The sequence below is a fragment of the Protopterus annectens genome, chromosome 1.part2 (genome assembly GCF_019279795.1).
Source record: "Protopterus annectens isolate FY-2018-M chromosome 1.part2, PAN1.0, whole genome shotgun sequence".
NCBI lineage: Eukaryota > Metazoa > Chordata > Ceratodontiformes > Protopteridae > Protopterus > Protopterus annectens.
In genome coordinates this window covers 486,287,410-486,312,175 of record NC_056727.1, presented here as the reverse complement: position 1 = coordinate 486,312,175, position 24,766 = coordinate 486,287,410, and the positions used below count along the sequence as shown (strand labels likewise).

Below are 24,766 nucleotides of genomic sequence, written 5' to 3'. Positions count from 1 at the left end.
GTCATTAGCCTAGTAACAACTATGAACCTATGTACATACATCTCAATTGTACCATATTATGAGGAACGTTCTTCATTCTGGGTCTTAAAAACTCTATGTTCCACAAAGTTCCACACTGACAGGGTAAGACATTTTTTTTTAATCAAATATCCTTATTAAATAATACTGAATCAGATTTATTCATCAAGCAAGTTTCTGAGTGGAAACAAACAGGTACTAATCGTGGTATGAGCTTCCTAGATGAAGATGTTAATGTTTAGTAGGTGTTCCACATTTTGGATATAGAAGGTTGACACCTATGCCCATGTGTCCACCCTCTTGAATACAGCAAGAACAAATTATTTTGCCAAATTTCATTTCACTGACTGTGCACAGATGAACTCTGAACAAAAACATATACTTCTATTTTGTCTTTCCCCCCCTTATCTGCACAGCTGAACTGCATCATTCATCTTTTGGTGATTTTCATTCTATTTCAATCCATATGCATGGCATGTATTTTGGTGCTCTGCTTCTGTGTTGAGTTTCAGCAGTGAATGACCTTTACCTTGAGATTTCTCTCTTCTCCCAAACCAAGGATAGTGATGCAGACAAGTGCAATTCTTCCTCTTCCCACCAACGCTAAGTAATCATAGCCTCTTTTCAATCTCTCATTAGTCGAGCAGAAGTAAAGCTATCAAGAAATGCATACTTTTCAGGACGGGGTATTGTCATTATTATCTCACTAATCCTCTCCAGCTCAAAGTTATTTTCATAAAGCATGGACCTTATTATTATAGTTATAGGTGCAAACCTACAAAATATGAATAAGGAAAAGAAGTCTAACTTTTAAACTAAACAAAAATCTAAAGTGGCATGCTTATAACCAGACGGTAACTTAAATTTCTGCTCTACCCTGGAAATAGTGTTTCCACCTCAAGGTTAAGTCTAGACAGGAGAAAATAAAAATACTTTTCATAGCTAGATCATGCCACTGGTATACCACCATCTGATAAGTCAACAAAATGGCATTTCTTATTATATCAATAATGCTTAAAAAATAGTTAGCTACATACTTACAGCAGACTGCAATACCAGGTAATAATGAAAGTTACAGATACATACAGTTCTTACCGGTTTTCTTTTTCCTCGATATACTCATGGTCACTCACTTCTGGCAACTGTACAACATTAACTCGCACAGGCTGAGAACTCTGGAGAAGTCTTCGTACTTCCTGTACTCGTAAATCTTCACTCCATATCAGAGACATAACTTCCATATTCAAGTCACTCATCCCATCATCATCATCTTCAGTCTCAGTTCCCATTGGGACATCAGAGGACAACACCTGATTAACGCACTTAACAAAGAAGAGCACCATCAGATAAAAAGAACCTGAGCAATACTGCCATACCAGCTTAAGATTTCTTTGGCACTGCATTTTTTTAAGTCAAACTGAAATGTCATGCTTGCGTAAATAATAAAAGTACCTTACCAGCAGTTGAGAACAACCAGATTTCATTTAACTGTCTCATACAAGGGCAAAGAATCTTTAAACCGGCTTAGCAAAACATCCTATAACTGTGTGAAGACTAACAAAACATAATGACTGAGAAGAAAAGCTGTACAAGGCTTTGACAATAAGCTAGAAATGTGAGTGCTTACCTCATTAGATTATCTTTCATTGGGCTTTCAGCAGTGTTTTTAAAACTAGGAATTCTTTCCCTGTTATCGCATATAGGTCTTCAAAATTTCTCATTAAGGTGGATCCTTCTGGATGCCATGGCCCTCCAACCAAGATGTCCCCATGTCTAAAGGTAGCACAGCCTCAAGTTTTCCAGTTCTCAACCCCACAAACTGGGTACCAAATGGAAAGAAAGCAAACTACATGTTTATTAAGTAATGCCCTGAAGCTAAAGTTCTGCTTATAAAGAAATATGGTGATCTAGTAATTTAAACACCACTATGGCTATGAGGTATTAAACTTCATTTTGTAGTGCTGGGTTTGATTCTCCTAATCACCAATTACAAGGTGAGCGACATTGAGCGGGTCAGTTGACAAGACAAAGCTATTAGATCATCAATTACAAAAGGTGTTTATGCTTTGTGAGGTTAACTAATTAAAGGAGTATCAAAGAGAATGGGATTTGCAGCACTGGTCAACAGTGTGCTGAGCTTTCCATCACAAATGCTACAAAATAAGAAATGCACTAGGAAAAAGCTTGGTTGGCATCATAACACCCTCATTACAAACAGGTACAAATAGCATCATTAATACTCATGCATTTTCCAGGAACAGAACCGCAAGTAGCAGCCTCTAGGAAAAAGAAAAAGGAATACATGAGAACATTCTAAGTAAAAGATCCGACTGGTGAAGTAAAAGTTCAGGTACTACCTTAGGCAGAAAGGAAAGGTGGCTTTACGGCAAAACACAGCTCTCAGAAATCTCATTCTTGAGCCTCTGCTTCCAAAGGTAAGGAATACACCAAGAAGAAACTTCGCAGTGTGCAGGGTGTTAAGCTCACTCCTTGAATTATGCTTTGCACTTAATTCACTAATAAAAATCGAAATGTAAAAAATGTACTACAAAATAGAAAATAGTAGGTAGTCCACAGTTGAGTTAAAATGGAATATCCTTTACTGAAACACACAAACAAGCAATCCTAAAATAATTCAAGAAGTGAACTTCACAACTTCCACACTGCAAAGTTTATTCTTGGTTTGCTTTTGACCCAGAATAGGTTGTATAATGGGTTTTCTGAGACTTTGAGGGATGCCACAAGTTTTTGCAAAAGTAAGCAATGAAGATCGAGGATGTAGGGCTCTCGACCATTTGTGATATAAAACTCTAATTTGTGCTTTAAGAGGCAAAATAGGTTATTAGAAGTGCATAACATGAATCACAACCAAAAGAATCTTGCAAACAATAATTAAACTGTACACTGGCATGCTTAAAAATGTGCTTTCACTGCTCCTCTTGTAGATATCTCAGTCAGGCAGTACAGATTCCAACATTTAGCTGGATCCAATCAGTAATGGAAAAGATTTCCTGGATGAGAAATTAGAGAGTCTAACAGCTTCAGTTAATAAAAAAGTAAAGTCTGATTAAAAGTCTATGAGTAGACATTCAAAACTTGGAAAAGTGAACATAATCCAATGTTCAATCATCTGTGAATGGATGCTCATAAGCACACTGACTCTTTAACCAGTTCGTAATGTAGTAAGAAGTAGTGATCATCAAATTAAATGAGGGGGGAAAAGAAAGAGAAAGTAGTAATTCTGCCAGCTTTAGTAAAATTCAGTTACTTGCTAGTAAGTACACTGCCTGGATGTCAGCAAAGAAGAAACTTAGAGAGCCTGAAAGAAAATCAGCTAGAAAGGTGAAGAGAAAACACTGACTGGAAAGAATCCTGCAGCTGTTCGGAAAAAAGCAGTTCAAGCACCAGCTTTGGTACAAGAGATGACTTCCAGTAATTTAGAGAAAAAAATATATCAGACGTACTCAGAGCTGATTAAAATAAATGAAACACTGCATGTATGAACTCAAACAAAAGGCTGGAAAAATGGAAGAAGTCTTAAGCAGCTATTCAGATGAACTGATAAAATGGCAACAATCAGAGGAAGAAATGAATACACAGCTAGATGAGTAGGAGACTTCTCAAGAAAAAACTGTTTCAAAAAATGGTAGTTAGAGGACAAAGCACACAATGAAAACCTAATATTTCCTGCTGTACCAGAAACACTTGAAGGGAAAGTAATTTTATGAAAGCACAAATAAGCAACCATATTCATATTCCACAGCAGGATTTGTTAATTGAAAGGGCACATCAAGTGCATGCTACAAAGCTGGCCAAGAGAAAGCTGCCAAGACCTGATAAAGGTGCAATCATACCAGCAGAAATAGTCGATTCTGAAAAAAAACTGTGGTAGAAGGGCAACATATTAAAAATTGGTGACAGTAAAATGTTTGTGGAAAACAATCATTCACTGTATACCAGGCAGAAGAAGGTAAATTTATCACAACTGGGAAATGTTGAGAGGCAGGTGTGAGATTCAAACTGCTGCATCCAGCTGTTTTCAGAATTTTTTTTCAGGGGACCAAAGGCATTTTTTGATACAGAACAGGCCAAGGAGAAAACAGAAAAGTCTGTCCAACAAACAAAAAGTGGGCCTTCAAATAGAAGGGGACTTTGCTTCTCATTCATCTGAGAATAAAGCTCATTGAGTTTGCCAGTGAAACCTTTTCTATCATTCCAGAGGAAAATGCTTCAGACACAAAAAAAAGCACATGAGCTAGAAGGATTTTGAGTACCGTGTTCTTGAAACGCAGTCTACTGTTGGGTGATAGAAATGAAAAGGAAGAAGACCAGCAACAATGACATTACTGAATAACTGTGAGACTTTATAAGGACAAGTTGTTACTGAATTACCATTTAAGACATAGGCAAACATACTTTTATATAAAATAAAACAAACCATGTTAACATAATCCCAGTTGCAAACAACTATTCAGAATAATATATATGATGTATAATATCAATCCAACATTACATAAATTAATTCCTGCCTTTTCTTAAAGCCCACTACTCCCCCTAAACATTACTCAGCATACATTGTTCCCACAAGTTAATTTTTTTTCAATGTAATTTGTTTCTACCCTTTTCTTAAGGTTCCTCTTATAAACTGTTTCCCTATTACATTTAATATTTCAAATATAGTTGGTTTAGACTGATTTCCATTTTCTAGTTAATTGCTTTTTTGGCAGCCTAAACAGAATTAAACTTAACAAGGCCTTACAATGCCTAGGCAGTTCAGATCCTATATCCCAGTTCAAAAAATAATTTCCTCAGTTACATCCATTTGCTGACTTAATATTTTTGACAGAGTACTCTTTAGGAAAATGACAAGTCTACCAACTCATTACACTTCCAAAACATATGTTCCCAGTTACCCCCCCATTCCACCTCCAACTTTTGCCATCTGAGTAAAAATTCTTTGCAGTTTGCTTGGGGTACTCTGCAAACACTTCCATGCAAAAATCCTAAATCATTTGGGCTTTGTTACATATTTAGAAGTTATACAAATGTCCTCCTATTGTATCATTGTGAACAGCTTATCCAATGTCTCTTCCCACTCTTTCATAACCTCTTCTGACTGATTCCTATAGGTATTATGCAATATTTTATATGCCCTACTTATTACCCCTTTTTTTAGCAGTAGCTTCTGTTCTAGATTCAACCAAAAACTCCATTAGAGCAGGTCTTTCACTTAAGATTATCCTGTCCCTTTCTCTTTTGTCTATACTGGATGTCAATCCCTGGTAGGGAAGGCAGTCTCTAACCTGCAATCCAAATGCCTTCTTGGCAGATTCCCATTATATTAGCTTTCCCTGTCTAGTTATTTGGTCCAAATACCTTGGTTCCTTTACCAGTTTTCTGCAGTGACTTCCAGCCCTCTCTTTGTTTGTTCTCTGTGCCCCTAAAAGCAGTTCCCCCTATTGGCAAAAATCTCCTTCCTCCATTGTTATGTTGGCTTAGTTCTTGGAATACTTTCTGCTACTTTATAAAAACAATATTCTATATGGCTGTTGTAAATCTTCTTGAGGATTTGTTTCCAAAATCCCACTCTCTCCTTATTTCTTGAACCCCCATCCTGCCTAATGATCATCCTTTTTCCACTTTGAATTCTAACTTGTATATGAGCCTTATTTGTGTAGCTCTAAAATACCTCATCAAATTAGGTAATCCTAAAGCATCTTACTCTACTGGAAGCATCAAGTAATTCCACTTAACACTTGCCCTTTTCCCATTCTAGATAAAATCTTTCAACTCTTTATTGATTACTGTCCATAACTTCTGGTTGATAAAAATATGCCTGACCTGTATATAAAATTAAAGGGACTAAAGACATTTTCACTACTTGTGTCTTGCTATAGTCAAAAACAAGAGTTTCCAGTTTCTCAGTTTTTGTATTACCTTTAAGTCTCTTCCCACATATACTTGACTGCCATAATGGAACCTTTTTTAATCCATACTCCTAAATACTTAATTTTATCATGTCCCCATAATCCTCATAAATATGGGTATTGCTGAATCAATTCATGAGTGGGTATATAGTTTACAGCTATGACCTTTGTTTTATCTTCATTAATTTTATATCTCAAAAAGACATGAAACTTTCTCAATGTGTTCCACAACACTGATATATCCTTTTTTTGTTTTTTTATCAGGTAAAAATAATATAGTCTGTAAATAAATTCAACTTTTCTTGATTATCATACCAATTATATCCTTGAATTTCTCAGTCCCCCATTTTCTTTGCAAATGGCTCAAAATATAATGCAAATAACATAGGGGAAAGAGTACACACCTGCCTAGCTCCTCTGTTCAGACACAACTTATCAGAGAGGAACCCTCCCACTTTACTTTTTACCTCATGTTATTGTATCAGGAAAAGCAACTGCTTCCATTGCCCTATTCATAAAATTTCAGCTTACTCTATCAAATGCATTCTTTGCATCAAGACCCACCAACAACAGTTGTATTTCCTTACATTCTGTCTCCCTCTGTATCATCACTGTTCTATTACTTTTATCATATGTTTGTCTCCTGTCCACAAAACCACATTCTTTCTTTGAGCATTATTTTATTTTGCAAGGCGGGGGGGGGGGGTCATTGCAGTGGCCTTGTTCACATTCTCCCCTCTGCTGTACAACCATCAAGCTGGTATATATAAGTAAGGAGGGTGTGGAGGATCAGCTCCCAACATGGGGTGGTGCAGGACAGCTTGCCATCTTGCAGAAGAAAACTTTTTTTCTGTATTTTTACTGTTTTCAAGATACAGTTCTTAATGCCAAACAAACGTATTGAAGTGTGAATTATCTAGGGTGACCTGACTTCATCAACATCCTTTTCATCCCACAAAACCAATTTTACCCCTTCTCAATCGTGAATTACTTACCTCAGCTATAAAACAATTAATTAAACAGTGAAAGAGTCAGCCAGACAGAAAAAGTGAGAATGAGTTCCCTGGAAAAAATACTGCGCTGCTAAGTTTACCCATTAACTTTTCCTAAATGTGATTAGCAACAGTGGATCACAGTTAAAGCAGCTAGAAACATCTGCCTATGATCCAAACAACCCTTCCTAGCAACCCAAAATCTTATTGGTTAGAAAGTAAGGGTATTCATAGGCACTGTGCTGCCTGAACCTCAATGCAGCTCAGCTGTGATCCATAGACATTAGCTTTTCTTAGGCGCAGCAGATTTTGTATGTTAGGGAAGAACCTAGCAAATAAAACAGTAATGACATGTAAATGAGGACTGACTGAGAAATTTGTGACTTTCTTATGCAAATAAGGCAGCTTTTCTGCTTGTGTGTGATTCATTGTCACTTTTTTTATGCACAGAGGCAGTGTGTGCAGAAGCCTTATAAAAGGTGAAGCTACATCTGTCTGTCTTCTTTGAAGATGCTGGATGTTGTTTCTGACTTGGCTGTTTCTTTTCATGAACTGATTCTCTAAGATGTGCCAAAGCCACTGGAACCCAGCGACGACCCCACTGGCCAAGAAGACACAAATATAAACAAAGACCAAGTTATTTTAACTTTTCTGATTGAAAAATTTTGGACAGATTTTGAGTAGATAGGAATTAGGTATGGGCTGTAGTGAGTATGTATGGAAAACAGAAGAGGAAAGGAAGGAATGTGTGGTCTTCCTATACCTGTGGATAACAGGGTATGTAAAGCCCTGACTATATTTGCCACAGGAACCTTCCAGAATCAAACCGGGTGTCATACTTTTGGTTCATGTGGATCAATACATTTATATGCTAGTGTTACTTCAGGATCATATCAGAATCATAAGAGCCTTTGGTATAATGTCACAATTTCCCAAGGTGTTTAGTGTGACAGAGAGCATCCGTGTTGCCACTAGGGCTCCACCTGTAACACCAGGAGGGAGCTGTACTGGAATAGGAAGGGCTACTATTCCATCAATTGCCAGGTAGTGTGATGTATATGGGTGCATCACAAATGTGTCAGCTTAACATCCTGCCAGAATCCGTGACTCTCACATCTGGCACAAGCACATTTCACAGCTTCTTCCTGCAAGATGGGATATCACATGGCCGCCCCTTGCTGGCAAGCGCAAACATTTGCTACTCTTCTGTATAAGTATAATTTAGAAAATATATTGCTCATTAGTAAATCTGTTTTCATTTTATGTGTCTCCTCACTTCTTTGTTTTGCAAGTAATGCAGGTTCCCCACTTGATCTCTGGCTAAAACACCATTCCGTAATCACAGGGGAGTTGCTGATGAAGACTTCAACACTGCCCTTTCCCAGAAATGCCCACTACTATTTTCTTCTAAATTATGGATTTTTCCTGTATGGCTAATTCTTTTAAGCTAACTCGCTCTTTTCCAGGGCTGTTGATGATGAGTCTTGCTCAACACAGATACAAATAGTGGACTGAGGATGACTGGCAACAGTTGGGGCTGATTTAGAAAAACCTTATGCAAATGAAGCTCAGCCACACTAAACAGTATGAATCACACTGTTGTTACTTACCACAGTAGGTATGTGTTTCTGGGACTATTTAAAAAAAAAAAAAAAAAACGAAAATAGTACAAGTTATTCCAACTAGGAAACAATATCACTGTGCGTAAAACAGAGCCATAGAGTGGGTGCCTTTAATTTAAAAAAAAAAAAGATTTACAGACTACATAAGTGGTATTTTACCCAATATTAATAATACTTTTTTTTCACCCTAAAGGAAAGGAAAATAATTTACTGCATGCATGTATATCAACATGCATACATGTACTTACACAAGCATGCAAGTACGTACACATATTGAGATAGACAGGTACATAAGCAAAAGACTCACCACCACCACCAATGAAATAAGCCACCACCAATGTCTATCCTGCACTAACACTCCAGGATGACTTTCATGCATCTGCCAAGTCAAACGTTAAGACTATGGGATTGCACATCATTACTGCAGCACTGTTACTACATTACTACCCCTTCCATAGGTATAACCCCTAGATGGGCCAGTCAAAGTACTGTCACACCTCAGAGGGTTTAGATCACATGCTTTTATCCCTTGAATCAAGCTTACATACCCCACTCTTTTTCTGGGACTTTGGAATATGGCTTCTGTTAAAACACAGGGTCAAGCCCCACACCCTTGAGCCGGTCAAATAAGGGGTCCTAAATCATCCTTTACCAGATGCATGAGTCACATCTGCTAAAAGTGGAACAAGCTACAGCAGATTCAGGGTTGCAAAAGGCTGATATTTGGCAGTAGTTAGTAGATTACCTGCCATCTCTGACAGGGACCCCCCCCCGGCAGCAATGCAGGCACATGTATAATGACCTGTAGAGGCAGAGGACGGACCACTGCATTTTAGAGGTTCATGAAAAAAAGTCATAGTTTTATGGTAAATACTATTTCTCATACAGCAAGTTAATGTACATGTATATGTTTATAAACTTACTTAAGGAAAAAGGTGTACAAACATATACATGCATATTTTTGTACCAATATGATCAGTATGCCCCAGTACTTTAAATCTGTGTGTCATTCTTTACACTACTAATGGTATGTAAAAGGCATGCCTGCCAAAGTTTCATTAACATTATCTTAATGCAGTAGTGCACAGTGTATGGTTAAAAAAAGTCATAATGGCAAGTATGCACATGTTGGTAATATATTTTGGTGACTTCCAAAACATTCATGGACAGGTGCAGAGGAGTTAAGCACATCTGATAAAAGGCCCCCGTAAGTAGAAAATATATTTAAATAATAAATAAATTCCAACTTTTCTGTGATGAACTGATGGATGACACAAAAATATATACAAGTGTAATGCAATAAGGTAGTAATTCATATATATATATATATATATATATATATATATATATATATATATATATATATATATATATAAATTTATTGCGGGTTGACATCATCAGTGGGGGACACAAGGCATAAATATGCATTCAAGTACAACTTGGTCTCTCTATACAAGCTGGCTGTCTGCCAGACAGCCTCAGTGACCACTTCCCAACATATTTACTTAGACAGTGAGTTAACCCAATAAAAGAAACTATATACCAGTAAATAAGGAACAAAAAAAGAAATCTATACCCTACTAACCTTATAAACATCCTAAAACTCTGTAATTGGTACCCCTGAAAGCTCAAAGAACTTCCTTTAGAAGAAGCAGTACACTATTTTAATACCACCTTCCTGGTCATCCTAGATTCACAAGTCCCTGCTAGAACCATATGTGTCAAAATCCAAACTATGCCCCTTGGCTTGGCAAGGAAACTAGGTCATCATTAAAAACAAGAGACAAAGCTTGGGCAAACTGGTATAAAACCAGGTCCCAACAAACCTATAGAGAGCTCAGAAATAAGGCAAAGAAGCAAATTAAACTAGATACAATTAACTATTATTCTGACATCCAAATCAAACATCAGGATAACCCTCAAAAATTCTGGTCAGCCATAAATTTGATACTGCAACCAGGAAACATTCGCACCCCCCCCTACCAACAACAAATTAGAGGATATAGTTACCCAGTTCAATAGATATTTTACGGAAACCATCCTAGCTATGTCAAATAGTCAAACAACCTGTCCCATAGTAGCCAATAGCAACCCATCAAATAACAAATGCCTTCTCACTGCAATCAGTCTCTACTGAAACAATCAAAAAACAACTACAGAAACTGAAACCAACCACACTAGCAGCAGACAATCTACCTGGTGACCTTCTCAAACTAACAGCTGAGGGTATCACCTACACAGTAACTATTCTTATCAACAGATTCATATTGGAGCATTCAATCCCTTCCCTCTGGAAAACCTCCTACATCATACCCCTTCATAAATGTGGTACATTAACAGAGTTAGCCAACTACCGCCCAATCGTGATCTCATCTCCTGTGTCTAAAATACCTGAAAGAATTGTACATAAATCACTGACTTCTTCCATACTAACAAACTTCTAACTAGTTCTCAACACGGCTTTAGACCATATCACAGTACAACCACAGCACCAATATCATTTACCAATACTATTAACAAACACAGAAACAATAACAAACTTATATCTGCTGTTTTCCTAGACCTTTCCAAAGTTTTTGATATGGTCTCCCATAAAAAACAACTAATTGTCCTTATAGAACTAAGCTTATCTCAGACCACCTTTGCCTGGTTCCAGGATTACCTAACCAGATTCCAGCAAGCAGTACGTTGGCAACAAACACTATCACCACAACTCCCAGTTATCCTAGGAGTCCCACAAGGCTCAATACTAGGACCCCTTCTCTTCTTTCTGTTCACAAATAACCTCCATAACTCAACCCCACTGGCCACCTTCATCCAATATGCAGATGACTCTACAGTCATATGTGCCACTTCTAACTTACAGGAGCTCCAAACACAAACAACAATCATTCCTAGAAGTAGAAAAATGGTTAACTAACTCCCAATTAATTCTAAATCCCCAAAAAACAAAGCTCATGACATTCCAGCCCACAAAATCCTATATTCCCATGACTATGTTTAATATTGTTTCATCAAATAATACTATCACCCCCTCCCAACATACTACATTTCTAGGAGTCGAGATAGACTGTAATTTGAGGTTTGATGTCCACATATCACAGACAGTCAAAAAAGTACACAAAAAACTTGGTACCTTACATAAAAATAAACGCTTCTTCACAGATAACACCAAAGCCACTATTGCCCAGACACTCTGCATTGCTCTATGTAACCCCTATACTGATAAACCTAAGAAAATCAGAACTGGCAAAATTAGAAAGCTGTTGCAATAAAATCACCAAATACGCTACAAACTCAGCATCTAGATCACACCACTGCACAGCACTTAAAAAACTTAACTTGCTGGAACTCCCTCAACTCCTTCTCTTTAACCAACTAACTGTAGCCCACAAACTCTTTTACAATCTGATCAAACCCCTTCCCTGAGCCATCCAATACCTCCTTACACCACCACTTGAACACTAAGATCTACCAACAAACCCCTTATTATGACTAAAGCCCAAAAACCAAGCTGGTGAATGCCACTTCTCAAATTACATAGGCAAATACTGGAATGAATTACCACAGGATATAATATCCACCACAACCCTATACCAATTTAAGAAAATACTAAAATCTCACCTAGCTAATAAATGGCTGTGTCACTGCACTGCTCCTGGCTAACCATATTAAAGATTAAAGGCTTTACATGACCATACATTCGGAATGTATCTGACTCGACACTTGCAGCAGCTGGAGAGGCCACAAAAGTTCCTCACCAAAAGGATAAAGGGTCTCAAACATCTGTCCTATGCTGCCCGACTGAAAGAACTCCAGCTCTATTCAGTCGCTTACCGCTTGCTCAGAGGTGACCTTTGCCTAACATACAAGGCCATGTCAAACCCAGATTTGATGAATATGCTTCACCTCAAAAAATCTAGATCCGTCAGAGCCACAAGGGCGGGAGACTTAAACCTCGACACGGCTATTAATAGGACGTGCTGGAGGGATAGATTCATCACCCAAAGACTCCCTATGCTGTGGAATAAAATCCCGGTATATGTGAGGCAGAGCACCTCGCTGGCCTTGTTCAAGAGAAATCTTGACCAATGGATGGGAGATCGCAGATATACCCCAGGGATTACCTCAGTGTCACTGCTCAACAGAGGCACAGCAAAATAATGGGTATAGTTCCCCATACTAAAGGGGTGGTGTAAGCCACAAAACTATGGGCTAGGCTTGTAAATGCCCTCGGGCAGATAGCCTAGTATGAACCTATGAACCTATGAACCTAACCAACCATACCTATATTAATCTATCTCAAAATAACTATAAAACTGGTACTTGATTATACTAGTCTGTCAGAAATTCTTCCTTCCAGACTATACCTTGCTCAGATCTTCCAGATAAACTTTACCAGGCTGTACTTTACTGATGTTTTCCAAATGTATCTATCCAGTGTTTTTACAACTGACTTGTAATTCCTTTACCAACTGTAACTTTGCTGAAATTATCCGAATGAATTTTTACCAGATTGTACTTTGGTGATGCTTTTCAAATGTATCTACCCTGTATTTTATAACTGTCCGGTAACTGCTCTATATTGTATATTATGTGGAGCTTTACTGCGATTATCAAATTGTATTTTTTTTACCAGAATGTACCTTGCTGATGCTTTGCAACTGTAGATACCCTGTGTTTTATAATTGTCCTGTAATTTGTTCTACATTGTATAGTATGTGGAGCTTTTCTCCCCGGGCCTCTGCTGAAAAAGGACATGTGTCCAGTCAGGTTTTCCCAGTAAACAAATGTAAAATAAATAAAAAATAAAATAATAAATCTAACTCTAAACCGATCAAACTGCAGTAATTCAGTTTCAGATTTATATTCACACTTCTTTTGCTGGCCTAAATATTCTGCCTGCAGATCTAACCACAAGAATTATCTCCTCAATATGAAAAACTACTATTACTTCACCTTTACTACATAAAGCAAATCAGCTGCAGCCTTTGGTTTTGTCCAGACACTAAAGCAATACACCTCAAACAAATGAGAAAAAAATTGTTTTACTGACAGATTTGGGATTATTTCCAAAAATATTATTTTTGTTTAACCCAAATTTGTAGTCTTCATAAATATTATAGCATACAGCCTTATATGTCATATAGGAACATATTTAACAATATAGGGTCTGTGCTTTTAACTTGTTTTTTTTTTTTGCAAACCTTAAATGCTCCTTTTGTTTAGTTAGCCACACGCACCATCTTAATTCAACAAATAAGCTTACTTTGGATTCCATCAGGTTCCTTCCTACTAGTAACTGATAAACAATCTTTCACAAAGAAAAGTCACTGCAAAACAAAAGTAAACCTATTCTGAGACAGCTAATCTCCCAAGGTTCCATACTTGGCCCTATAGTTTTTTGTATTTAACTTAAGCCATAACCACAAACAAATCTTTATATTTCTGTTAGAACCAAATAAAGCAACCTAAAACACACAAATACAGCTGCACATAGACCTCTGCAGAGGTTTAATGCAGTCACACACAGTTAACTGTCACTTCTGACAAAATAAACTTAACATTTGGTACGACATAACCATAACTTATTTATCTGATGTTGTTAATCTTCGTTTATTCCTTACTCTTGGGACAGAGTCCCCAGCTATCTTGTTCCCCGAGTGGCCCTATGGAAGGACATTCCAGAGCACCATAGAACCAAAAGAAGCTCTGCCTCTGGAGGCCAAGTCCAACTTGTAATGAGCAATAAAGGTATGAGGCCTAGCCCAGGTTGCGGCTGCACAAATGTCATTCAAAGATGTTCTTGCATGGAAGGCTGCAGAAGTTGACACTGATCTTGTACAGTGGGCCTTTACTCTGCCAGGTAAAGGGATACCATTCTTGCCATAAATGAAAGTAATACAACTTCTCAACCAAGTGGCTAAAGTAACTTTTGAAACTGGACACCCTAGACTGGATTCAGAAAAGGCCCAAAACAAATTTAGTCCTGTCTAGGTAAAAACAAATTTGTCTATGTACATCCAATGTATACAGGCAATATTCCCCTCTGTTAGAATGAATAGAAAAGAACACTGGCAAATCAGTAGTCTGACTGATAGATAACTCAGAAACTACCTTGGGCAAGAAGGTCAGATTGGTCCTTAATTAAACTCTGTCCTTGTGAAAGATGAGATAAGGGGGCTTTATAGACAAGGCCTGTAATTCAGAAATACGTCTGGCAGAAGTAATAGCAACTAAAAACAGCGTTTTCCATGACAGATACTTTAGATCACAGGTAGATGCAGGCTCAAAGGGAGAAGTTGTCAACCCTTGAAGGACTAAGGCCAGGTTCCAAGGTTGAACAGGTTCTCTGAATGGAGGCTTTAGTTGGGTTACACCCTTCAGAAAGGTCTTACAAAGTCCGTGTTACATTAAGGAAGAGCCCTGGAAGCCATTATGAAAATTACAAAATTGCAGCCAAATGAACACGAACTGTGGAGGCTGCTACTCCCGATTTAAAAAGGTCTGAAAGATATTCTAGCACAATAGAAATGGGCTATAAAAGGGTCCATTTGTTTATCTTGAAGCCAGAGAGAAAACCTCTTCCATTTGCTACGGCAGAGTAGTCTGGTGGATGATCTATGAGAGGCAATCGAGATGTCACACAAAGGCGAAGATACATCATGCTGCCTGGCAATCATTGGAAGTGGATAAACCAAGCTGTCAGTTTCAGGCTGGATAGGTTTTGATGAACCAGATTCTGTGAGTGAGAGATCAACTCAAGAGTTGGATTGAGAATCCATGGTCGATCTAGCAGATGAGGCCACAGGAAGGGAAACCAAACTTGTCGAGGCCAATAAGGAGCAATGAGGATCACTTTGCTCTTTAACAGACGTGCTTTCTTGAGGAACAGGGGAACGAGGTGTATCAGAGGATAGGCATATAGCAGACCCGAGGGCCAATCATGGACTAGAGCATTTCTCGGTGACTGACCTCAAGGGGGGATCAAGGCAAAGTAGTTGCTGTATTTGTGATTGGACGGGGACGTGAATAGGTCACAGCAAGGCTGGCTACAGTGGTCGAAAATCTTTGCTGCCACTAGAGGATTAAGAGACCACTCATGAGGCTGTAAAATGCATCTGCTCAACTTGTCTGCTATCATGTTGGAGCTCCCGGGAATGTGCGTCACTATCAGAAAATGGTTAGAATACATCACCCATTGCCATATTCTCATGGCCTCTCAACAGAGTGGGTATGATCTGGTTCCCCCTTGTTTGTTGATGTACCACACTACTGCCATGTTGTCTGACTGAATTGCAATAGTCCCTGATGGAAGGATCGATTGGAATGCTTGGAACGCTAGTAGCACCACCCTCAGTTCTAGGACATTGATATGCAGATGGGCCTCTGTCTGTGACCAAGTGCCTTGGACTGTCTTTCCGTGGTCACTGTAGCATTGGGCTGATAAGGGTTGAAGGGGCGAGACCACTGGAGAGGGTTGTTTGACATCCACCAGAGCAAGTCCTGTTTGCAAATCTTGGTTATTCAAATCGGAAAAGATAAGGGGAGCTGGGATGGGTACCACATAAGAAGCAGCCATTGAAGAAGCCTCATGTGTAGCCATACTAGAGGGACTATGGTGATGGAGGATGCCACTGATCCCAGCAGTTGAACGATCAAGCTGAGGCTAGATTTTGTGAAAGTATTGCCTGAGCCTGTTCTTTGATCCTTTGAATTCTATGATCTGGTTGAGAGGCTGTACAAGTCACTGTGTCCAGAATCACTGCAATGTACTCTCAGTGACTCAAAGGTTTGACTTCTTCCAGCTTATCGATATTCCGAGCTGCTGTTCAGTGTTTAGGGTGTAAGTCAAGGCCTGATCCAGTAGACATCTTGTTGGGGCAGTAATGAGCCAGTCGCCTAAGTAGGGAAACACTTGGAATCCTTGAAGCCGCAGGTGAGCTGTGACTACTGCCATGCACTTTGTGAGCACTCGGGGGCTGTAGAGAGTCCGAAGGGGAGTATGCAAAACTGGTAATGACTGGCTCCGGTCCAGAAGTGAAGATATCTTCTTGAGCACCCTTCCACCTTTATGTGGTAGTACGCGTCTTGAAGATCTATGGAGAACATCCAATTGTCTTTTTCCAAAAGTGAAGTATAGACTGAACAATGACCATCCGGAATTTTTCTGTCTTTATGAATTTGTTTAGGGCGCTGAGATCTAGAATTGGTCTCCAGTCCCCTGTCTTTTTTTGGCACCAAAACGAATCTTGAATAGAAGCCGGATCCTGTCTGGTCTGAGGGGACTGTTTGGATGACTCTGTCAAAGCAGCTCTGATATCTCTACAGCTGCGGCTTTCCACTGACTGGGTGGTACACTGGGTAAGCTTCTGGGTATGGGGGAGTGAATAAGAAGGGAATATGTTATCCTCTGATGATGAGCTTTTGTATCCAAGCATCTGTGGTTATGGTTTACCAGGCAGAAGGGTACAAGGAAAAATGACCCAACTGCTCCAGAGGAAAGCAATCGGTCTGCTCTTCAGGAGCGCTGATAGGGCCATCCAGAGAAAGATTCCCTGGAACCCTGGTTTCACAGACCTCCCCTGCCCCGAAAGGGGCATTTTCTGTTAGAATCCCCCTCCCGCCTCTAGGGGAAAACTCGGTCTGAGAGTCATGGAGAGAACCCTGAGTATTTTTGTGCCACATTTTCCCACTCTTCTGATTCCTAGAATAGAACCGTTGAGGAGAAGATAAATGGACACCCACGGCAGATAGGGTCTTACTGCCCTGTTCGCATCTGGCAAATGTATCTTTTACCTTGGAGCCAAACAAAGTAGTGGTCTCAATAGGGGCATTAAGGAAGGAAGCCTTGAAGGGATCTGCAAAGTCACAAAGGTGCATCCAGACATGGCGTCTCATGTCTATGACTGCACCCACAGCTCTCGCCACTCCCTCAGTAGCGTGTGATATCAAACACATTGAGGAATTGGAAACCGATTCTAGGGTCGCTAACTAAGAGGCCACCTTGTCTTGGACCTCATCAGAAACTGCTCCTGACAAGGTCTCAGAGAGTTCGGACACCAGGTCTCTCAGTAGCCTTGTGAAATGTGACAGGTAGTTCAAGGACCTAACAGCAAAGGTCAATGACGCGAAGACTCGCTTCCCTAATCTGTCCTTATTGGGCGGGTGAACAGCCTGGCTTGCCCCTGCCAGTTCCTTCTTTGTAGCGACAGCCACCACCATGGCATCTACTGGGAGACCTTTTGATCAATGGGGACACATTTCTGGGGGAGAAAGGATTTTGTCTGGCCTACGAGGTATGGCCTCCACAGAGTCCGCTGCTTTCCACACATGTTGCACGATGAGCTTGAAAGGCCCAGACGTTTGCCCAACATAGAAAAATGAACAGGAACAAGTGGCCAAATAGACCACCCAGTCTGTTCCACAGCTGGCAAAATGCATGCTTACTCCTATAAACTATCTTGGTGTTTTTACTAGAAAACTCCTTAGACTTTGGCATGTACTTACAAAAGGAGCAATGTCCACAGGAAAATGATCCAACTAACTTCTCCCCTGTGATCGTTAGTTGTTCACAGAGTAACTTTCACCCCTGGATTTGTAATGATTAAGATAGGACCCCAGTGTATGATATGAGAACGTACATCTATCTGGGAGGAGACTAGATAGTTCCTGATTTGCCATAAGAATGTTCTAGTTTTTAACTGCATTTCTGATGGCATGAATGTTTCTACCATAAGTAGTAACAAATCTAATACTATCCCCTGAGGTATGAGTTTTTTCCTGATATTGCAATAGCTCTAACCTATCCTGTCCAGTGGCCCAGTTACTGGCTGAGAGAATGTGTCCTAGTTTGTAGCCCCTAACTTTAAATCTATGTATCAAGTAATTCTTGTGATGTTCATAGTCATCCTGGGAGGAGCATATCCTTCTGATACGAAGAAATTGTGACTTGGGAATATTCCATATAATATGATCAGGGTGTAGACTAGTAGCCTGTAAAAGACTGTTATATGCTGGATACTTGCGGAAGACCTGGGTCAACAAGGTATTATCCTCATTTCTACAGATTTTAACATCAAGAAAATGAATCTCTTGGTGATGCATATTAAGAGTAAATTCAATGTCCCACTTGTTTTCATTGAGGTACTGAACGAATTCTAAAAGATATGCTGTATCTGCCCGCCAAACCAACCAACAGTCATCCAGGTACCGCCACCAGATGTCCATTTCACCCAGAAAAATGTTATGTGAATCATCACATATAAGGAAATCCTCCAAGTATCCCATAAAAAGGTCCGCATACATGGGGGCAAAAGATGCCCCCATAGCAGTACCTCGGACCTGCTTATAACATTCTTTTTAAAAGTAAAAAATGTTTTTCGTAAGGACATGGTCTGCCATACAGATTAACAGTGTATTAAAACCTGGTGGATAAAGATTTGCTTTGTTAAGCCAATACTCCAGAGCCTCAAGCCCAGCCCAATGTGGAATGTTAGTATATAAGGCCACGACATCCAGTGTACACATTATCCAATCTGATTCTAGTTGTGTGTCACTTAAGATCCTGAGGAATTCCGTGGTATCTTTAACCCTTGATCTGACCATAGTCAGAAGGGGTTGTAAATATTTGGTAAGGAATCCTGATAAGGGTTCCATAAGCGAGCCCATACCAGATACTATTGGTCTTCCAGGTGGTTTCTGCAGGTTCTTATGAATCTTGGGTAACAAATAAAGTATTTGTCTCTGAGGATCTTCAGCTGTAAGATGGTGTAAGACTGAAGTACTAATGATACCTTCCTCAACAGCCAACTCCAAAAAGGAATCAGTTTCCTTTTTAAAGCGGCTGGTAGGATCTAGAAGCACTGGCATATAATGTATGGCATTCTTAAGTTGTCTATAGGCCTCAGATAGATAATAGTCCATGTCCATAACTACAATGCTCCTCCTTTGTCAGCAGGAATAACTATATTATGGCTGTTTCTAAGTTCCCTAAGAGCTTGTTGTTCTGCCCCAGACAAATTGTGGCCCAGCATCCGAGATTCATAACCAAGAAAATGTAGATATTTGAGAACTGATTGCTGAAATACTGAGACATACTTCTCCATGGGAGTCTGAAAGGCAGATTTTCTAAAATGAAAATCAGTAGATATTTGAGTGTCACCCTGTTGACCAAAATATAGTTTTAAATTCAACAGCCGACAAAATGACAAAACATATTTCACAACACTGTCTTCATGGACATAAAAACCAGGAACATATGCTAATCCCTTGTTAAGTAGTTTAATAGCAGTTTCAGATAATGTTACAGAGGAGATGTTGACTACATTTGAACATTCCACTATTTGGGAATTATTTGTAGCAATGTTTCCAAATTTTCCACATTTGTGATGTTTTCTCCCACCCCTGTTTCCTAGATCTAAAGGGTGGTCTACATTTTTCTGTTTTTTGTGGGCTGGGGACCCCTGAGTGAGCCCATACTCAATTTCAGTAACAGAGGATTCCTCCCCTGAGGTGCTGCTATAGTCAGTTTTACATTTCTTTAAAATAGATCTGGGTTTCTTCCTCCTGGGTCTAGCCACCCTACAATCCCCAAAAGAAAAGTAACATTCTTCTTGGTGCCAAAGGGTTTACCTTGTTCATAGTCCATCAAGTCTCTTTGGAACTTATGTAGTTAACTGCTCCTTAAATTTTTCTCCATCGCTAACAGATCTTTGGATAGTTTGTGGTGACATTCTTGATATAATGTCTGACCCTCATATGCCCTAATTTCCTCACAAATGTGTTGGGTTTCTGTGATACTGGTCTGAATTGACCACTCATAAAAGGACAGTATTTTAACAAATTACATGGTTGCATCTTCCTGTGCTTGCGCCCATTCCTCATATAACCTATCATCCGGATTGCTAACATATGGTTGCGACCGGATTCTTAGTCCCCTTGGAGTTATATTTTTAGCCTCATAGGCCTTAAATAATTTGAGATGCAAAACCGAACTACGTAGATTAATGATACTTTTAGTAAGTTTTATACAGAGATTCTTGAATAGATCGTTTGGGTCCCTAATATCCCCCATATTCATACTACCATTGTTGTCATGAAGACCAAACACTTGAAGGTCACTTTTGTCTGCAGATAAACCTTGCAGTATAGTAATCAAATCCATAGTGAGTGTATCTCAATGTAACTAAAGATCTATCCAAAAACAGTTTAATAGTTCAAAGGGGAAAAAAAACATATATATGTAGGCCCAAGCTGAAAGATACATCAATATTATAACTCAAACTAGCAAATCTAATTACTAATTTGGTAAAATGGATACTCAAAGGGTGAAAAAAATCTATCCCAATCAGTCACTGTTATGAGTCAAGTGTGTTTGACTACCAAAATATATAGCACAATTTTAAAAGGACTACCATCCAAATAATCATTCCTGAGGTTATATGACATTCTCCCTGTTAGGAGTATTTGTGAAAAAAACTATTTTCAAAAACATTAGAATAGTATAATGATTGGTACACTGCACAAAAAGGGAGACAATATGTCAAAATAGTTAAGGACATACAATGCTGCCTATAAGGATGAAAAATATGTATCTAAGCCCTTAACTGTCCCTAAAACACAATATATACAATTTCAAATACTGTCCCCCTGTGAAGTATAAACTCCATAATAATTGGAGACCATAATCCAATTGGTTTAAAATATTTAAATAAATATCCACATTATCACTTCTATTCAATGAAAACAAATGTCAAAAAAGAACATTATGCATTGAATGCTGTAAAAAGACATAGACATCATTTAAATTCAAACTACAATGTCTAAAATTTAGACAATTATAAATAGTATCCAAAACGTCAGTCCTCTATACAATGCACCAGTGTTAAACTCCACAAATATGTGAATAAATTAATCCCAGCAAATGTCTGTGACTCGCAGAATAGTGGATTGTACAAAAAACAGTTCACAGTTAATACCTCTATGAACTGTCCCAAAGGCCCAGATGATCCGTATGCCACAACGACCCTTCGATCCTGTTCTCGCAACCAATCATAGCAAGTTGTAACCAAAAACTCACATATGAAACATCACAAACCTCTGATACATAAACAGTTCACTATTAATACCTGTTATACCTGCCCCAAAGTCCATATTATTCCATATGCACACAACTACCCTTCGATCCTGTTATCGCAACTGCAATGCAGGAAAATATGGATAAATCTCCAACTAATCTGTATGCCACAATGATCCTTCGATCCTATTGTCGCAGAACAGTAGATTGTACAAAAAAAGGTTCACCATTAATACCTCTATGAACTGTCTCAAAGGCCCAAATGATCCAAATGCCACAACGACCCTTCGATCCAGTTGTCGCAAGCAAACATAAGTTGTAACCAAAGCCTCACATTTAAAGCATCACAAGCCTCTGATGCAGTTCACCATTAGTACCTGTTAGAACTGTCCAAAAGTCCAAATTAGTCAATATGCACACAACTACCCTTCAATCCTGTTGTCGTAACTGCAATGCAGGAAAATACAGCAAGTTAAAAACTTGCATGTGAAGCATGATAAAACATCAGCTAATCCATATGCCACAATGATCCTTCAATCCTGCTGTCGCAACCCGATAAAACTGTTCAGCCTAACCAAAAACCTGGGTTTCAAGAGTAAATGTCAAAACCTGCAATCTTAGTCCAGTTTAGTCTGATGTTTCCAACGTAGGATGTTTCAAACTCCCCACCAGGCCTTGCAAGCACCAATCCTTCAGTAGTCAAAGCACTTCACCAAAATGTTAGTCCGAAGAATATAGGTGAAATCTATCTACCCGCGAGTCACAGTAACTAATAAACCAAGTTGGGTGATATGATACTTAAGTAGCTAATGGAAATAAACAAAAATGAAGTACTGGAAGTAAAAAATAAAAAATATAGCGTGCACAACCCCAGCGAAGGGAACCAACGTAATCCAAACCAAAACGAACTCTGCACATAAGGCAGGTGCAAACAGCCAAAAAGCAAACAAAATTAAAAAAAAAGACGGCCAGCACCAAGAGTGATAACTTGGTTTATTCTGAATAGTAACAAATCAAACTGGTTTCAGCAGCTTTGCCTTCATCAGCGATTGCCATCTAAATTCCCAGGCAATCTATAAATACCCACAGCACTTCATGTCAATCAAGCATTTAAAGGTACAGCAATAACAAAAGCTGAAAAAGTCTCTAATAATCCAAACATTATATGTTATTTAATCTAAATTATTCCCGCTAGAGGTGGTCATTGAGACCTGGGGAGAAAGGAGCCCCTAGCCTTACTATCCAACTTTTTTCTTTATCATTCAAAATACTGTGCCACCCCAACTTATTCGATCTGTCACACCATATTTTATCAATAATACAGAAATAAAATATTGCTGATTTATGATCATATACATGTCTATAGAGTACATTAGTCATTTGTTTGTTTCTAATGTCACTTAAATGTTATTGCTTTACCTTTAAATGCTTGATTGACATGAAGTGCTGTGGGTATAGATTGTCTGTGAATTTAGATGGCAATCAGTGATGAAGGCAAAGCTGCTGAAACCGGTTTGATTTGTTATTATTCAGAATAAACTGAGTTATCACTCTTGGTGCTGGCCTCCTTTTTTTGATTTTCTGTTTGCTTTTTGGCCATTTGCACCTGCCTTACGTGCGGAGTTCATTTTGGTTTGGATTGAGTTATACGAGCTCATCAAAATGTCTATAATAAACAGTGTCTCAGCAACTTTACAGAGGTTGTTAGCATCTTAGCAGGAGCTGGGAACTATGCTCATTCTTATTTGGATGACAATGCAATCTACAGATGGTCCTGGCAAAAACACCACGTTAAGAAGGTTTGGCCAGACTAAAGAGGGCAGGATTAACTACTGAAGCCTGGTACCTCGATCACAAAGGCCTTCAAGAGAATAGTGGATGCCCAGAGAAAAAAAGCAAAACACTTTATACGATCAATATGGCTTTCCTAAGCTCCACTATAGCAGTTTCAAGAGGAATATAAATGCATGCTAGCAACATCCATCTTCCATACCAATAACCCTTTCTACCACAAATATATAATAATTTTTCTGTTCTTCTATCATTATTGGAGCCATTGTCATAATTAGTTATGTGTACCCTGAATCCTTTATTTGCCAAATTCACACATACAGTGACCTATAACATTGCTCCTTGCACCCTACACTTCTTAATATACTTCAATACTCTCTGTTTTTTTCTATCTCTAAGTCCATTAACATTTCATGTTAATATGGAAAAAAGCATCCATTCTGATAAAAATGTATTACTTCCACATTTTACACAACAGTTATTTTGAAAATGTGTGTGTCTGTAGCAAATGACATGCACATACAACTGATTATTAGGCTAATCATGTATGTAGTTGCTTTTTCTCATCTCAATTTGAACTCATGTCACACTGTCCCAAACTTTTCACTTCAATAAAAACTTTCAGCAAGCAAAATTCTAAATACATTTTCAAAAAATCCTACTTTATCTCACAATAAATACATAAAACTATATATATAGTTTCCTAACTTGAATTCTGCCTCTCGGAATACCAATATTTGCACAAAACTGATGTTTGCTCACAGGCATTACCTATTCTAAAATTAATATAAAAAGCCAGATAGAAGCCATTAAGATCCACAACTGATTTATTGATTGAGCGCTTTCGTCTCAATAGAAACTTCATTAGAATACCATTGTAACAAAAACCTCACCTTTTATACATTGTCTTAATCACATAAAATGACATCACTTCCTATATACAAAAAGTGAATTCATACATAAATACAAATAACTACTTAAAATTACTACATGACATCATCCTGTATAAAACACTTACTTATAAAATTCTGCTTTAAGTTTTAAAATAGAATTAATAGAAATTGCACTGTTAAGTCCTGGTGCCTCAGAGACATTAGGTCTCACTTGCCATCTGAGCTCCTTCAGCATATTCAGTGCGAACCCAGAACACCTTGACTTGGTAAGAACATTCCCCAAAATTGTCTATAAAAAAGACACCAGCATAAAAAATATGATGGAAACCTATAGAAAGACGAATGCAAGGATGGGGGAGGGCATGGTAAAATGTGGATTTTGCATGCAATGCAAATATATCCTGGAAGGCAAGGAGGTATATATACACAATTATGGTGTATATAT

The 24,766-nt window shown here is 38.6% G+C and overlaps 1 protein-coding gene across 1 annotated transcript in view; it reads right to left on the bottom strand.

Annotated features, from left to right (window-relative positions):
* The window catches only part of ANAPC1 (anaphase promoting complex subunit 1), a 3,613,296-nt gene that overhangs the window by 1,570,954 nt on the left and 2,017,576 nt on the right, over positions 1 to 24,766 (bottom strand). The window contains exon 24 of the mRNA XM_044060160.1: positions 1,114 to 1,340. Coding sequence (XP_043916095.1) covers positions 1,114 to 1,340 — 227 coding nt within the window. The remainder of the gene's footprint in view (positions 1 to 1,113; positions 1,341 to 24,766) is intronic.